At 42.3% G+C, this 16,956-nt stretch overlaps 1 protein-coding gene and 1 pseudogene across 1 annotated transcript; both read left to right on the top strand.

The window, feature by feature from the left end:
* Positions 1-1,117: 1,117 nt before the first annotated feature.
* Positions 1,118-15,241, top strand: LOC123999969 (ribonucleoside-diphosphate reductase large subunit). Its single transcript, XM_046306028.1, has 18 exons — positions 1,118-1,374; positions 3,122-3,210; positions 3,311-3,488; positions 6,836-6,996; positions 7,090-7,129; positions 7,324-7,486; positions 9,685-9,826; positions 10,081-10,164; positions 11,413-11,574; positions 11,715-11,794; positions 11,868-12,069; positions 12,886-13,035; positions 13,157-13,378; positions 13,512-13,588; positions 13,700-13,835; positions 13,967-14,062; positions 14,192-14,380; positions 14,610-15,241. The coding sequence occupies exons 1-18, from the start codon at positions 1,356-1,358 to the stop codon at positions 14,796-14,798; spliced, it is 2,379 nt and encodes a 792-aa protein (XP_046161984.1). The 5' UTR covers positions 1,118-1,355; the 3' UTR covers positions 14,799-15,241.
* Positions 9,860-9,981, top strand: LOC124000962 (annotated as a pseudogene).
* Positions 15,242-16,956: the final 1,715 nt, after the last annotated feature.

The following is a 16,956-nucleotide window of genomic DNA, read 5'->3' as shown; positions in this document are numbered from 1 at the left end:
ATGTCCAACGTTTCGACAGATATATTAGTACTTTATAATATAAAGATGTATTGTACCTTCATTATAAAATTACACATTTCCCAATTTATAGTGTGGATATAATGTTTTGTTTCAAAGGATCTCTGACAAGCCAGGCATCTATACAAACAGGGTATTAAAACATACAGCAGAGGGCGCTATAGCCTAACTTGTGCACATGGACTCACTGCCATTTTTAATAAACTGTTCATTTTGTCAAAACAAGGAGGAGCAATGCAGTCACTTTGTAAGTTTATTATTTTTTTAACCATAACCACATTGTCTATTGTAATATACCCATTTTTAGAATATCAAAGAATCTAACAATTCGTGTATTTGCTGGGAAACATTTTAAAGTAGACTTGTGCAAAGGTGAATACCGGTATGTTGTTCAAGAATGTAACTTATTAAAATAGTTTTATGGGCCTCTTATTGTCTTCTAACAAATGTCTCTGAGCATTCATCATCCTTATTTGATCAGTCAGTATTGTAAAGAGTAGGTTGATGATGTCGTCTAATTCAGTGTTTGCCAAACAAAGCTAACCAACCCACAAAGCAAATAACCTAGCCTACGTTTCAAAATATCCCGCCAGGTTTTGTTTATGGTGACAGCTTGACTGAAACACGGAAACTAACGAGAACTAGCCGCTGTAATTGGTTTATCCATAATCCAAAGATTATGGATAAACTGATAAAATACGAATGGGAGTCGTTGTCCACAAAACTGCACGGTGGGGTGTCTAGCGCCCGCCTATTATTTCTTTGGATTGGTGGATACATCTCATTATTGTAAACTGTCTGTATTCCATGGAGAGATCCTATCCTACTAACCTCATGCCATGAATATGCTGCAGACTGTCACGTGTTCTACTTATATCAGTACACTCATAACAATGTAAAGCATTACCAAAATGATTTTTGTTCAAATAAACATCACGTAGAAAATAAGCCATTCATTTTTTGTTGTTGGAACAAATTCGAAACTCTCATTGACCTCCATACAATAGCTCCTTGCTTTGTGGACGAAAAAAAATATAACTTGCTGGAGGGAGACAAGATTTTCCGCCGAGTTGGGCCTCTCAAAAGATGTTTATAACCAACCATTGTTCTGTGGCTTCGTTCTTCCTCCTTCCTCTGATTGGCTACAAATGTTGTGCCAAAGGAGTTTGTGGCGGGTTATTTCAGTTATTCGCGCTTTATCCTCCTCATTTGAAGTCAGCGGCGGTTGCTAGCGTAAAATATTGTATTATTGTACCGCTACATTTTAAGCTATATACAGTATTAGTGTTATTCTTATATTTCGCACTTTCTCTGGCAAGAAAACAACCCTTGTCAACATGCATGTGATAAAGCGAGGTAGGTCCTTTATGGTAGGAATGATAGCAAATTACTGTACTTGTCATTTGTCTGTGTCTTGATCTCATGCTTCTTCGTACAAGCAAGCTTTAGTATTTTACTGTAGTTAGTATATACTTTCAAATTAACCACGTTGAATGACTTCGCCTAGTTTGGTTGCTAGCTACTGTCAGCTGGTTGGCTAATCGAGCTTTCTGCGTAGCTATAATGCTAACCTAGTAATCTAGTTAGCTAAGGTTAGTTAGCTATAATATAACACATGTAATGTTGTTGGCTAACAGTAGTTAACACATGTCAGTATTAATTGAAAATATTTTTTGAAGACTACGTAGCTAATTTAGTTGCTTAGGTAACTTCACCCACCAATTCAGAACTCGAACTGAACGCGTTAACTAGATCAAGACCGGAATGCTCAGTCTTTGTCAAACTTGGCGCCTAATTGTTAAAAATGTTGGTTAGCTAACCTCTACATAGGTAATTTGATTGGAAGTGATTTATTATCCCATCAATTAAGTAGTCATATATACAGTAGCTAACTAACATTTTCAAGTATTTCAATTTTGTTACTTTTCCCCAAAACAGCTTTCTGGTTTACAAAACAGGACGTTAGCTGGCTGAACAAACATAAACGCAACATGTAAAGTGTTATAATATAAGGTTCCAGAAAATGTACATATGCACAAAAAGTGTTTCTCTCAAATTTTGTGCACAAATTTGTTACCATCCCTGTTAATTTTGCAGAAGTATGCAATTGGCATGCTGACTGCAAGAATGTCCACCAGAGTTGTTGCCAGAGAATTGAATGTTCACTTCTCTACCATAAGCCACCTTCAACGTCGTTTTAAAGGATTTGGCAGTACGTCCAACTGGCCTCACAACCGCAGACAATGTGTATGGCGTGTGGATGAGCGGTTTGCTGGTGTCAACGTTGGTAACAAGGTGCCCCATGGTGGGGTTATGGTATGGGCAGGCATAAGCTACTGACGACAAACACAATTGCATTTTATTAATGGCAATTTGAATGCACAGAGATACCGTGACGAGATCCTGAGGCCCATTGTCGTGCCATTCATCGGCACCGTCACCATGTTTCAGCATGATAATGCACAGCCCCATGTCGCAAGGATTTGTACACAATCCTTGGTAGCTGAAAGTGACTGTTCTTCCATGGCCTGCATACTCACCAGACATGTCACCTATTGAGCACGTTTGGATGCTCTGGATCGACGCGTACGGCAGTGTGTTCCAGTTCCCGCCAATGTCCAGCAACTTCGCACAGCCATTGAAGAGAAGTGGGACAACATTCCACAGATCACAATCAACAGCCCGGTCCACTCTATGCGAAGGAGATATCGCGCTGCATGAGGCAAATGGTGGTCACACCAGAAACCGATTGGTTTTCTGATCCCATGGTTTTCTGATCCCATGCCCCTACTTTATTTTTTATTTTTAGGTATTTACCCTACAAATGCATATTTGTATTCCCAGTCAAGTGAAAGCCATAGATTAAGGCCTAATGAAGTTATTTCAATTGATTGATTTTCCTTATGAACAGTATCCCAGTAAAATCTTTGAAATTGTTGCATGTTGTGTTTTTATATTTTTATTCTGCATAGATACTAGTCACGAGTTTTAAAGCTTTGGGGAAATGTGACTGACATTCACTTCAATGTTTTTTTTCCATGGCACACATTCATGTTATTGAAGTGATTTCTGACTAACACTTCAGTCTTTACATCATTTTCAGATGGGCGCCAAGAGCGTGTCATGTTTGACAAGATCACCTCCCGCATCCAGAAGCTGTGCTATGGACTCAACTCTGACTTTGTCGATCCAGTAAGTTGACATTCTATGTTCTATGTATTTCTATTGTTTGTCAATTGTAGCATTTTCTGTGTGCACCATAACCCTATACTCTGCCTGTTACACCTTTCAGACCCAGATCACCATGAAGGTCATCCAAGGTCTGTACAATGGGGTCACCACAGTGGAGCTGGACACGCTGGCTGCAGAAATCGCTGCCACACTCACCACCAAACACCCAGACTATGCCATCCTGGCTGCCCGCATCGCAGTCTCCAACCTGCACAAGGAGACCAAGAAGGTTTTCAGCGGTAAGTCTCTCGCGCACTTGCTCTCTCAAACTGTAATTTTTCTGACCTTTGTTCTAAAAGTTATGCGCACTGCTCAGTTATCAGGCTCGGTCAAAGTAGCATATTTTAAGCCACCACATTCACTGGCTCAGATATCCAACTTGCCAGTGAGCTGACAATCTGCCTTTGGTTTTTGAAAAACATGGTGTGTAAAAGTAATGTCTAAAGCCATGGGCGTGCCCTGGGGTGTATCTCTGCTTATTTCATGGAAGAAGGGGAAAAAGCTCTGACCAGGTACACATTTTTTGTTCACAAATTGACTTTTATTTTTGTCAGGAGGTAAGCAGAGGGGAATATGGTATATAACAGACCCATGCTTGGAAAGTATGTTTAATAATATGCTCATTTAGATATTGACTCAAATTCCCTGCACCATATTGATCAACAATCCTGCCCACCGGCACAATTGAAATAGAATTGTATTTAATTTCTGGCTTCCCACTGACTGTTTTTGTGTAACTCAATACAATTGAAACCAATGCTAGTGTATGTACAGTGCATTCGGAAAGTATTCAGACCCCTTGACTTTTTCACACACACAAATGTTAGCCTTGAATTAATACTTTTTCCCCATTATCGATATAAAAACAATACCCTATAATGACAAAGTGAAAGCATGTTTTTGGATATATTTTTTTTACAAAATAAACTTCAATACATTATGTAAATAAGTATTTATAGACACTTTGCTACAGTATGAGACTCGAAATTGAGCTCAGGTGCATTCTGTTTCCATTGCTCAACCTTGATGTTTCTCCGACCTGTGGTAAATTCAATTGATTTGACATGATTTGGAAAGGCATACACTTGTCTATATAAGGTCCCGCAGTTGACAGTGCATGTCAGAGCAAAAACCAAGCCATGAGGTCGAAGGGATTGTCTGTAGAGCTCCAAGACATGATTGTGTTGAGGCACATATCTGGGGAAGGGTACCAAAATATTTCTGCACCATTGAAGGTTCCTAAAAACACATTGGAGACATTCTTAAATGGAAGAAGTTTGGAACCACCAAGGCTCTTGCTAGAGCTGGCCGCCTGGCCAAACTGATCAATCAGGGGAGAAGAGCATTGGTCAGGGAGGTTGCCAAGAACCTGATGGTCACTCTGACAGAGCTCCAGAGTTCCTCTGTGGAGATGGATGAACCTTCCAGAAGGACAACCATCTCTGCAGCACTCCACCAATCAGGCCTTTTTGGTAGTGGCCAGACTGAAGCAACTCTTCGTTCAAAGGCTCGTGACAGCCCGCTTGGAGTTTGCCAAAAGGCATGTAAATGACTCTCAGACCATGAGAAACCAAGATTGAACTCGTTTTCATGAATGCTAAGTGTCACCTCTGGAGGCAACCTGCTACCATCCCTAAGGTGAAGCGTGGTGGTGGCGGCATCATGCTGTGGGGATGTTTTTCAGCGACAGTGACTGGGAGACTAGTCAGGATCGAAGGAAAAATGAGTGGCGCAAAGTACAAAGAGATCCTTGATGAAAACCTTTTCCAGAGCACTCATGGCCTCAGACTGGGGCAAATGTTCACCTTCCAATAGGACAACCACCCTAAGTACATAGCCAAGACAATGCAGGAGTGGCTTTGGGACAAGTCTCTGAATGTCCTTGAATGGCCCAGCAAGTTCCTGGACTTGAACCTGTTTGAATATCTCTGGAAAGATATGAAAATAACTGTGCAGCGACACTCTCCATCCAACCTGACAGAGCTTGAGAGGATCTGCAGAGAAGAATGGGAGAAACTCCCCAAATACAGGTGTGCCAAGCTTGTAGCGTCGTACTCTGCTGTAATCACTAAAAAAGGTGCTTCAACAATGTACTGGGTTAACGGTCTGAATACTTGTGTAAATGTGATATTTTTTGTAATCAAAAATATATATTTAGAGTTTTTTTTGTTATTGTGTGTAGATTGAAGGGGGGAGATTATTTCATACATTTTAGAATAAGGTTTATGTAACGTTTGGAAAACGCAAGGGGTCTGAATACTTTCCGAATGCACTGTAAATACACCTGCGTTGCTAGAAGCACCTAAGAGTCCCAATGGCTGAAGTCAGGCCTAGTGCTCAAGTCTGAGTTACTGGGTCTGGGTTTAACAAAGTATACCACATTCATATTTTACAACTTTTTATGTTCTTTAAACATTTGGTGTTTTTGTTAGGCCTACTGCTGTTTAATTTGTTTGCTTGCTTGTTTTTGCTTGCTTGTTCGATGATCATCCGTTGCTAGATTTGCGCCTGTATTGATTTGGCAGAAATCTGTCTGTCAACGACTAGTGGCGGGATGATTTTTCATGTGAGCATTTCCTTCTGTTGCACAATGGTCATATTTGCCTGAAATATGCAATAGTTTATGGAAAAAAGTCCTTAATTCACATTCTCACACACATATATTTCTATATTTATTTAGGCAAGTCAGTTAATTAAGAACAAATTCTTATTTTCAATGACTGCCTAGGAACAGTGGGTTAACTGCCTTGTTGAGGGGCAGAATGACAGATTTGTAGCTTGTCAGCTCTGCGATTTGAACTTGCAACCTTCCGGTTACTAGTCCAACGCTCTAACCACTAGGCTACCCTGCCGCCCCAATATAATGTTCAATAGTTATGTCAAATTTGTTTTGACGGGATTAATGTTCTCTAGACTGAATTGGCTATTTCTCCTGTCAGATTGATCAGAGTATTATTTGCAATAATTGTAACAGGCGCTCAGCTACTTTTTTTTTTGTGATGGCCCACAAATATTTATATATTTTTAATGTTTATTCCAGAGTGTGAACTAAGGGGAGACATGGGAAAGTGGGAGCGTAGAGAGACACTACACATTCAAAGACGGCCTACTTCAATACTTATGGGAAGAGACTTTTCAACTCGAGACAAACAGCTTCATGAAATGTAAAACAATAGTATTAACTAGGCAATGCTAAATAGTAGGCTGGTGGTTACAGGGACGTGAGTTGCTTGCATAATGTCTAGCCTACGGTTGGTGGCGGAGTGGAGCCTGTCTGCCCACACTCATTGCTTGTGTCACCGAAGTTCACCTTCTGATATGGGCAGCGTGTGCCGGTGTGGCGCATCAGTCCTATTACTAGCTAGAGAACAACCCTCGCTGCTCTGCGTACCCAGTGCTGCTAATATTCTTCTTATCATAGTAGCCTTTCCAGTGCAAATGCAAGTCCGATTCACCAATGGTAGTCAAAAGTCATGAAAATCGGAACTTGAGTCAGTCCTGGGCTTGCGTACTACAGCACTGCAAACTAGTGTATCCGAAAAATCTATTTTTAACCATATTATTTTCTTCGACAATACTGTTGCAGATGTGGTGGAGGATCTATACAACTATGTCAACCCGCTAAACAAACGGCACTCTCCCATGGTCGCCAAGGAAACACTCGACATTGTCCTAGAAAACAAGGACCGCCTCAACTCTGCCATTATCTTTGACCGGGACTTCTCCTATAACTTCTTTGGATTCAAGGTAATTTTTACAGTACATGGTTTATGAGCAATAGCAATTTAAGCCAATTCTGCAATTGTAGGAGAGTAAACAAATTTGTATTTTTCTACATAGACACTTGAGCGGTCCTATTTGCTGAAAATTGATGGGAAAGGTGAGTTGGCTCATAGATACATTCCCTCCCTGTCAGAATTGACTTCTTTTCATGACATGAACATATGCTACGTTGGATTAGGGCTCATCACCAGTGACACTTGGTCAAACAGACACATTATCGGAGAAACTTGTGGAAATATGTGGTTCAGATGAGCTCCAGCCGTCATGCTGATCTGTCCTGTTATTGTGTAGTTGCTGAGCGACCACAGCACATGCTCATGAGGGTGGCAGTTGGGATTCATAAGACTGACATTGATGCTGCCATCGAGACTTACAACCTGCTGTCAGAGAAGTGGTTCACCCACGCTTCCCCCACACTCTTCAATGCTGGCACCAACCGCCCACAGCTGTCTAGGTAAGCGCTTTGTCGTGGAAATTTCCTCTATTTACCAAATCATGGGAGCAAACCACACACACAAGTCAGAGTTAGTTATAAAAGTCACAATCCTGTGACTCTCAGATAAATTCAGTGTCTCTCAATTAATTTTCTGAGAGCCCCCTTACAATGCAACTGAGATCCTTTAATAGCAAAGAACACACATAGTCAGACAGCATAGACATAATAAATCGTTCAGCTTTGTCTCCTTACTCAAACCCAGAACCATAAACCAATCCTCCATATCAACAGGCATATATCAAGTTGTCATTTAGATAGAACCAACTCTAAATACAAACTCGCAGAGAGGATAGAATGATTCCAGACACTGCCGTCCTCCATGGGAAAAGTAGGGAGTGAACTGGAACACACACAGTGGAGCAAAAGATATGTTTACACATGATGACACTTTGACCTCTCCCCTCTCTGCGCCCCATGCACCTTAGTCTTGACATAGAACAGATAACTGCAACCCCGCCACAGTATTATACAAAAATACCATTCTGATGAGAAGTAACTTACACACATTTGATGAATAAAAAACATCTTACACATGTTACCAACAAATTCTGAATCTTCCACGACAGCTTACTAACAGCCATCCTACTATAAGCCATTCCTCAATGTAATGGCTATGATTACTGAAAAATAACCTTTCCTTTTTCAGGACCCTGTCTTTCAAAGATAATTGGAATTTTACAAATTAACTTCACAGATCTTCATTTGTAAATGGTTTAAACACTGTTTCCCATGCTTGTTCAATGAACCATAAACAATTAATGAACATGCACCAGTGGAATGTCGTTAAGACACTAACAGCTTACAGACGGTAGGCAATTAAGGTCACAGTTATGAAAAGTTAGGACACTAAAGAGGCCTTTCTGCTGACTGACAAACACCAAAAGAAAGATGCCCTAGGTCCCTGCTCATCTGCGTGAACATGCCTTAGGCATGCTGCAAAAAGGCATGAGGACTGCAGATGTGGCCAGGGCAATAAATTGTAATGTCCGTACTGTGAGACGCCTAACACAGTGCTACAGGGAGCCAGGACGGACAGCTCATCGTCCTCGCAGTGGTGTACCGATGTTGTTCCACGTGGTCTATCTGAACATCACACCTGCGGGACAGGTACAGCATGGCAACAACTGCCCAAGTTATACCAGGAACTCACAATCCCTCCATCAGTGCTCAGACTGTCCGCAATAGGTTGAGAGCGGCTGGACTGAGGGCTTGTAGGCCTGTTGTCAGGCAGGTCCTCACCAGACATCACCGGCAACAACATCGCCTATGGGCACAAACCCACCGTTGCTGGACCAGACAGGACTGTCAAAAAGTGCTCTTCACTGACGAGCCGTGGTTTTGTCTCACCAGGGGTGATGGTCAGATTTGTGTTTATCGTCAAAGGAATTAGCGTTACACAGAGGCCTGTACTCTGGAGCGGGATTGATTTGGAGGTGGAGGGTCCGTCATGGTCTGGGGCTGTGTGTCACAGCATCATCGAACTGAGCTTGTCATTGCAGGCAATCTCAACGCTGTGCATTACAGGGAAGACCTCTCCCTGATGTGGTACCCTTCCTGCAGGCTCATCCTGACATGACCCTCCAGCATGACAATGCCACCAGCCATACTGCTCGTTCTGTGCATAATTTCCTGCAAGACCAGAATGTCAGTGTTCTGCCATGGCCAGCAAAGAAAGAGCCCGGATCTCAATCCCATTGAGCATTTCTGGGACCTGTTGGATCAGAGGGTGAGGGCTAGGGCCATGTCCGGGAACTTGCAGGTGTCTTGGTGGAAGAGTGGGGCAACATCTCACAGCAAGAACGGGAAATCCAGTGCAGTCAATGAGGAGGAGATGCACTGCAGTGCTCAATGCAGCTGGTGGCAACACCAGATACTGACTGTTTGATTTTTGACCCCCCTCTGTTCAGGGAAACATGTGACTAACAGAAATTGAATAATGTCTGTGGAACTTGTTCAGTTTGTCACAGTTGTTGAATCTTGTTATGTTCATTCAAATATTTATGCATGTTAAGTTAGCTGAAAGTAAACGAAGTTGACAGTGAGAGGGCGTTTCTTTTTTTTTGCTGAGTTTAGAAACTATAGACATTGACCGTTCTAGGTGCAAACCAGAAAAGTGCTTGATGGGTTTTATATGGGTTGTCCTTGTTGATTTTCAGCTGTTTCCTGCTGGCCATGAAGGACGACAGCATCGAGGGCATCTACGACACCCTGAAGCAGTGTGCCCTAATCTCAAAATCAGCAGGGGGCATCGGAGTGGCAGTCAGCTGCATCAGAGCCACGGGCAGCTACATCGCTGGGGTGAGGATCACACGGTCGCGTTTTATAAATAAGACTGGCCCTTGAGGCGTTGCAGTCTGACTGTAAGTGTCGAGCCTGTGTCATGAGGGGCAGAGAGTGATGGCTATGTCTACTCCAACGAACCAGAACAGTGGACGATTGATTGCTCCGACATGGTGGGGGAAGGCTTTTTATAAATACCCAGAAAGGCCTTTTCATTGTAACGCTTGGCAAGTCTCTCATTAACTAAGGCTTTTTACATGTTTCTTTTTTAGACAAATGGCAATTCCAATGGGCTTGTTCCCATGCTCCGAGTGTATAACAACACAGCACGCTACGTGGACCAGGGAGGCAACAAGGTGAGAAAGAAATGAGATTTGCTAGAGGTTGTGTTATTGACTGGCCACAGGATGACCTCCCAGATGTGCATTAGCCTTCTGTGCAGAGATAACCCATCCTCTACACCCAAGGCTGATGGCTCTGAGAACATGCATACTGTCTTTCAGACTCTGTGGCCTGTGTTTACTGTTCATTCATCAGACAGAGGGATTAGCTCCCTCTGTGGGGGATCAAATCAGCGGAAATTTCAAGATCGCCACGTATAGTTTTTGATAAAAATCAAACTTTCATTAAAACACACATGCAAGTTACTGAATTAAAGCTACACTCGTTGTGAATCTAGCCACCGAGTCAGATTTGTAAAATGCTTTTCGGCGAAAGCATGAGAAGCTATTATCTGATAGCATGCACCCCCAAAGTACTGGAACGTCACCTAAAACGACAGATTTTGCGGTAGCCGGCGCTACCCAAAACGCAGAAATAAAATATAAAACATTCATTACCTTTGACGAGCTTCTTTCTTAGCACTCCTATATATCCCATAAACATCACAATTTGGTCTTTTTCCCGATTTAAATCTGTCATTGTATAGCCAAAATGTCGTTTTCTGAAGACCGGTCTGATCCAGGAATATTCCCTTTTACAAGACTTTTACAAGACAAGTCACTTTTTAAAATTACAAAAGTTGCCTATAAACTTTTACAAAACACTTCAAACAACTTTTCTAAACCAACTTTAGGTATTAATAAACGTTAATAATCTATACAATTCATCACGGGGCGATCTGTATTCGATAGCAGCTAGTCTTGAAATCAGCGGCCATCTTTTCCATTTTAACAACATCCTGTTGAGAGACTAAAACAGGAAAGGGCAAAACGTCATACAACCAAGGATTAAGTCTGCTAGAAATGCCAGCACTGGCGACATCGTGTGGAAGCTGTAGGCGTTTACAGGGCATCTTCATGTATTTGCAGTCGCCTTAAACAATACATTGACTGGCGGATTAATATATTTTTTGTGTTTTTGGAGAACAGTTTTTCGAGGGATTTTTACTCCTAAACACGTTGTGTTATAGCCACAGACACGATTTAACCAGTTTTAGAGACTTCAGTGTGTTTTCTATACACACATACTTATCATTTGCATATACTATATTCCTGGCATGAGTAGCAGGACTTTGAAATGTTGCGCGATGTTTAACAAAAAGCTGCTAAAATTTGCATGATCCATAAGTGGTTTAACGCCCTCTCTCATTCCGCTCTCTTCAGAGACCTGGTGCGTTTGCCATGTACCTGGAGCCGTGGCACTTTGATGTGTTTGACTTCTTGGACCTGAAGAAGAACACGGGGAAGGAAGAGCAAAGGGCCAGAGATTTGTTCTACGCCATGTGGATCCCTGACCTCTTTATGAAGAGAGTGGAGAACAACCAGGTGTGGAGCAACATCCGTGTACAAACTGAATTCTTCAAACGGGATATGGAATTTAGTGATAAAGAAAGGAATATGGAATGGTTTTTATTTATTTCTGATATCTTCAAGATATCAGTACTCATGGTGTATTTTACCCACAGGACTGGTCCCTGATGTGCCCCAGTGACTGCCCTGGACTGGATGAGTGCTGGGGGGAGGAGTTTGAGAATCTCTATACCAGGTAAGACTGGTATAGAGATACATACCAGTCTCAGCTTTGTGTGCAGTGTCTCACTGGTCCTGTCTTACCCCAGGTATGAGCAAGAGGGTCGTGTGAAGCGGGTGGTAAAGGCCCAACAGGTGTGGCACGCCATCATTGAGTCCCAGACTGAGACGGGAACCCCCTACATGCTCTACAAGGACGCCTGCAACAGGAAAAGTAACCATCAGAACCTGGGAACCATCAAGTCCAGTAACCTCTGTACTGAGATTGTAGAGTACACCAGCCATGATGAGGTGAGGGGAACAGATTACCTAAACCTTTGGAACTACTGAGGCTGTGTCTGAAATGGCACAATATGTATTTTCTCCCAGACAATTGGCAGGTGCCAATTTTATTCATCGGCTTTTTTAAAATGATTATTCTGAAAAGCTGGCTATTAACGGCTAATGGAAACCTTTAAAAGCTGGAATCCTTCAGTGAATGTAATGGCACTAGATGATGTGTGTATGTATATGATAGAGGGTGCGTGTTGTGTTGTGTATTTTTGGGGGGCAGCATGTTTGCCTACTTGCCAAAAATAAAAAATATGTGGGGAGAAACTCCCCAAATATATAGGTGTGCCAAGCTTGTAGCGTCATACCCAAGAAGACTTGAGGCTGTAATCTCTGCCAAAGGTGCTTCAACAAACTACTGAGTATGATTTTTATAATTTTGCAAACATTTCTAAAAACCTGTTTTTGTTTTGTCATTATGGGGTATTGTGTGTAGGTTGAGAAATATGTAATCCAATTTAGAATAAAGCAGTAACATAACAAAATGTGGAAAATGTCAAGGTCAGAATACTTTCCGAATGCACTGTAGATTTTATGTAATTGTTTTTGTTCTAGTACACCGAAGAAAATTATACGACTACTCGGTCAAAAATTAAAATGCCCATCCTTACTATCTATCACCCAAGGCTGCTTTCTGAAAATATCCATACTTTATCCCAAAACATTTTGAATGACGTCCTTTGATTTGTATATTGTTGAAAATAAATGTTGATCACACAAAACAGCTGTTTTTAAAGTGTGATGCTAATCTATCTGACTCCTGTTTCCCAATCTCAGGTGGCAGTGTGTAACCTGGCGTCAATCGCCCTCAACATGTACGTCACACCAGAGAAAACATTTGACTTCAACAAGCTGGCCTATGTCACCAAGGTCATTGTTAGGAACCTCAACAAGATCATCGAGATCAACTACTACCCTGTGATCGAGGTACGGTCTATAATTAAATGTAGTGGTACTAATAATGATCAGCAAGACAGATGATTCTACAAGTTATGTCTTCATGTTGACCTGTAACTGATTTCCCATGCTGGTTGTTCTTTCTAACTAGGCTGAGAACTCCAACAAGCGCCACAGGCCCATTGGTATTGGTGTCCAGGGTCTGGCTGATGCCTTCATTCTGATGCGTTTCCCCTTTGAGAGTGCTGAGGCCCAGAAGCTCAACACTCAGATATTTGAGACCATCTACTACGCTTCTCTGGAGTCCAGCTGTGAGCTGGCTGCTGAGCTTGGTGCCTACAAAACCTACCCAGGCTCCCCTGTCAGCAAAGGAGTGAGTACCACCACATTAAAACCTAAATGGGATGTTAGATAGTGTGTGTAGGATTTCTGTTTTTGGCTAACTTGTTAATTTCAGGCCTTTCTGGTTGTTGTCTTGGGCTTAAACTGTTATAATTTTTCCTTAGATCCTTCAGTATGACATGTGGGACAAAACCCCAACTGACCTGTGGGACTGGAAACTTCTCAAGGAAAAGATTGCCAAGTAAGTTGTCAACTTTGTCCTCCATTTTACCAATGCAACTACAGTTAGTCTCAACACATACATTACCAACCAAGCCCTCCATGTGGACTTATATGTCCCCCCCTTCTCCAGGCATGGTGTCAGAAACAGTTTGCTGCTGGCCCCTATGCCCACCGCCTCCACAGCCCAGATCCTGGGCAACAATGAGTCCATCGAGCCCTACACCAGTAACATTTACACCCGCAGAGTCCTCTCTGGGGAGTTCCAGGTCAGTATCACTCTGGGGGTTCCACAGACACTTAGACCTCTGCTGACATACACAGCATACTCAAACACTTTAAGGATTTGAGTAGGGGGGTGTGTGTGAGCGCTAATGTTTTGGTTTTGTGTCACCTGCAGATTGTGAACCCCCACCTGTTGAAGGACCTAACAGAGCGAGGGCTGTGGAATGAGGAGATGAAAAACCAGCTGATTGGTCAGAATGGATCCATCCAGGTGAGAACCCAGACCCATTACATTACAGCTCTAATCAATGAAGAGCAATTGGAGTGCAATTATGCCCTATTTTGAAGTGTTATCCTTTTCTGTAGTCATTGTTCTAATTACATTGTTACTTGTCTTTAGGGCATTGCTGAGATCCCAGATGACCTGAAGGAGCTGTATAAGACTGTGTGGGAGATCTCCCAGAAGACTATTCTGAAGATGGCTGCTGACCGCGGTGCTTTCATAGACCAGAGCCAGTCCCTCAACATCCACATCGCTGAGCCCAACTACGGCAAGCTCACCAGCATGCACTTCTACGGCTGGAAGCAGGTGAGTCTGCTTGACTATTGAAATCTATAGAGCACTACATGGTACCAGCAGCCCAGGGCTATCCTCAACCCTGGGCTAAAATGTCTGCTCGATGCGTTGCAGCCGACATCTACGCCGAGGACCCTGGACCGCTGGCACTTGAAGTGATTGATAGCACTTTTGGGGGGGGGGGCTAGGGACGATCAAAGCAGTGCTAAATATAAACCGAATGCTGCTGTTCTTTTCTCAGGGTCTGAAGACAGGCATGTACTACCTGAGGACCAAGCCTGCAGCCAACCCCATCCAGTTCACCTTGAACAAGGAGAAGTTGAAAGAGTCTCTGTCGGTTAAGAACGAGGAGGAGATCAAGGAGCTCAACAGAGCCGCTATGGTGTGTTCCCTGGAGAACCGTGACGACTGCCTGATGTGTGGCTCTTAGACCGGCCCCTAACTTTTAGTTAATTAATTATTGCGGTGGACCCCTGAACTCCTCAATATCATTGAACCCCACTCTGATTGTCTTTAGGCCATTTAATTATCTGCCCTGATGCTCACGCTTGGGGTTTATAGATCAGGCTATTATGGTTGTTTTGTGGGCATGCTAATGTAGCCTAAGTAGGGCTGTACATGGTGCGCTTTTGTCTGCCTTATCACAGATTATTAACTGTAGGCAGTTTTCTATTTATTGCTCTTGGGTACACTGTCTGCTTGATTTGTATAGAATTCGGTGTTTAAAAAAAAAATGAAAGTGTGAACTCCATTGTTAGTATGTAAATCTAAGGATTTCATCACTTGAATTTCATTCAAGAAGTTAACTTCAATGGTGTATTCTTTGTTTTTTACCTTTGGGGTGTGTGCTTTGTAATTAAGTATTGACATTCATGCAATGTCCTGTGGTACTTATGGTAGTCGCTCTGGATAAAGGTAAATGACTTAAATGTAAATGTACTTCAGTGACCATTTTAACATGTAAATGTTGGTGGGGCAAAAAAAACTACATAACACTAAACTATACATTTAATTGAACTATAACGGTGCCCACAAACTGTTAGGGCCTATATAAAGCTGCCCCAACAGCAGTCCCAACATCTTACCACTGCTTCACCTAGCTATCAGCGGAGCCTTGTTTGGCAGCGAAACAGTTCATTCAGGCACATTTACTGACCTTTAAAAAATATATAACACAGCTGACTTGCTTAAACAAATGTGGGTTCTACTGACAATTGAGATGTACAAACTATGGCATAAGGGGACAATGAGCGGATAAGAGGCAATCCATAATTCTGATTAAGACAATGAACAAGCTAGGATGGACGTAGTCAATCTATTTGCTCAGCACTTTTGAAATTTTCAGCGACAGAACTCAAAACATGGGCCCTTAGTGTTCTCCCTGTGCACCAAGTCAACCGTAGAATAAATAAAGGGGACATATTAGTAGACCATGAAAGCTCTTACAATGTTTGATTACATTACTCTAAAAGAGGCTATAGGCTACATGTGCATCACCAAGTCTGAACTGTAGGCTATGGTATGAGGTGAAAGGGGACCAAATTATTAGGGTGAGAAACATGGGCTACTAACAGCTTATTACACAACATACTGTAGCTAAGTAATACTATCTCCCTGACATTACATTTATGCAGCGGTTTACATGTTTGGACTCGCCTTATTGTACTGTGCTGACTTGAACAGGAAAGTGGTGTGGCTGTCCTTCGTGGGCAAATGTGTCAAACTGTCATAAGTCTTGGCATTCTCTGGATTTTTGGTGCTTTCAAAACAAGGTCGAATCATGACGTTAGTGATCTTCAGATCTGAGCTCCAAGCACAAATCTAGAAATAGATTTTACAGTTCAGAGTTTCCAGTTTTGAAAGCGGCAGAAGTCATGATGGAATGACAGCATGGCCAATGTTGAATGTTTATCCTTGTGAAGATTGGAAAAGAGACCCATAAACCCAGACTTGGACCACACATCCACTCCACTGAATAGCATGTTAGTGATTGCTTTGCAATGCTTGCAGTTAGCCAATGACTCCTTCCAAACCACTCATTGTTGAATTTGCGATTTCTAACTTGTGTAATGTTTATGGCCGATGAGCACTGATACATTTTAGCTATAATTTATCTTCATATGACAAGAATTTAAAAGGATTTGCCAGTAGATTGTCGACTTGATTCAAGATGACTGCAAGCTTGCTAGTTAAGATTTTGAAAGTATGATGTTGACATGATCAGTCCAATCAAACCTACTGTAGATATGTAATTTTATCTGTGGCCAGTGACCTTGAGCCTTCTTGGATGGGCACTTCTAATGTAACCCTATGGCAGCACCCAAGGGGCTTGCTTGAATATTCGAGCTCTCCCTGTAGATTTTGCAGTGATGTAGTGTCCCCATGAGTGACAGAACACTGAGCCAATCACGGCGCAACTAGAGAACATTACCAACCCCTACGCTCTGTATTTTCCTCTGGCTGCCCCACCACCACAGAAAGCACGGCGGTAGGCTGAAACACCTGCATTTTGTAGCTGCCTTACTCAGGAAAGCAAAAGAGACCATGTTTGTATGCAACTTTATTAATTCAATTGTTTTGTTGCAAAC

This window comes from Oncorhynchus gorbuscha, linkage group LG16 (genome assembly GCF_021184085.1).
Source record: "Oncorhynchus gorbuscha isolate QuinsamMale2020 ecotype Even-year linkage group LG16, OgorEven_v1.0, whole genome shotgun sequence".
NCBI classification, from domain to species: domain Eukaryota; kingdom Metazoa; phylum Chordata; class Actinopteri; order Salmoniformes; family Salmonidae; genus Oncorhynchus; species Oncorhynchus gorbuscha.
The sequence above is the reverse complement of the archived record's forward strand: the minus strand, read 5'-3'. Positions and strand labels throughout refer to the sequence as shown.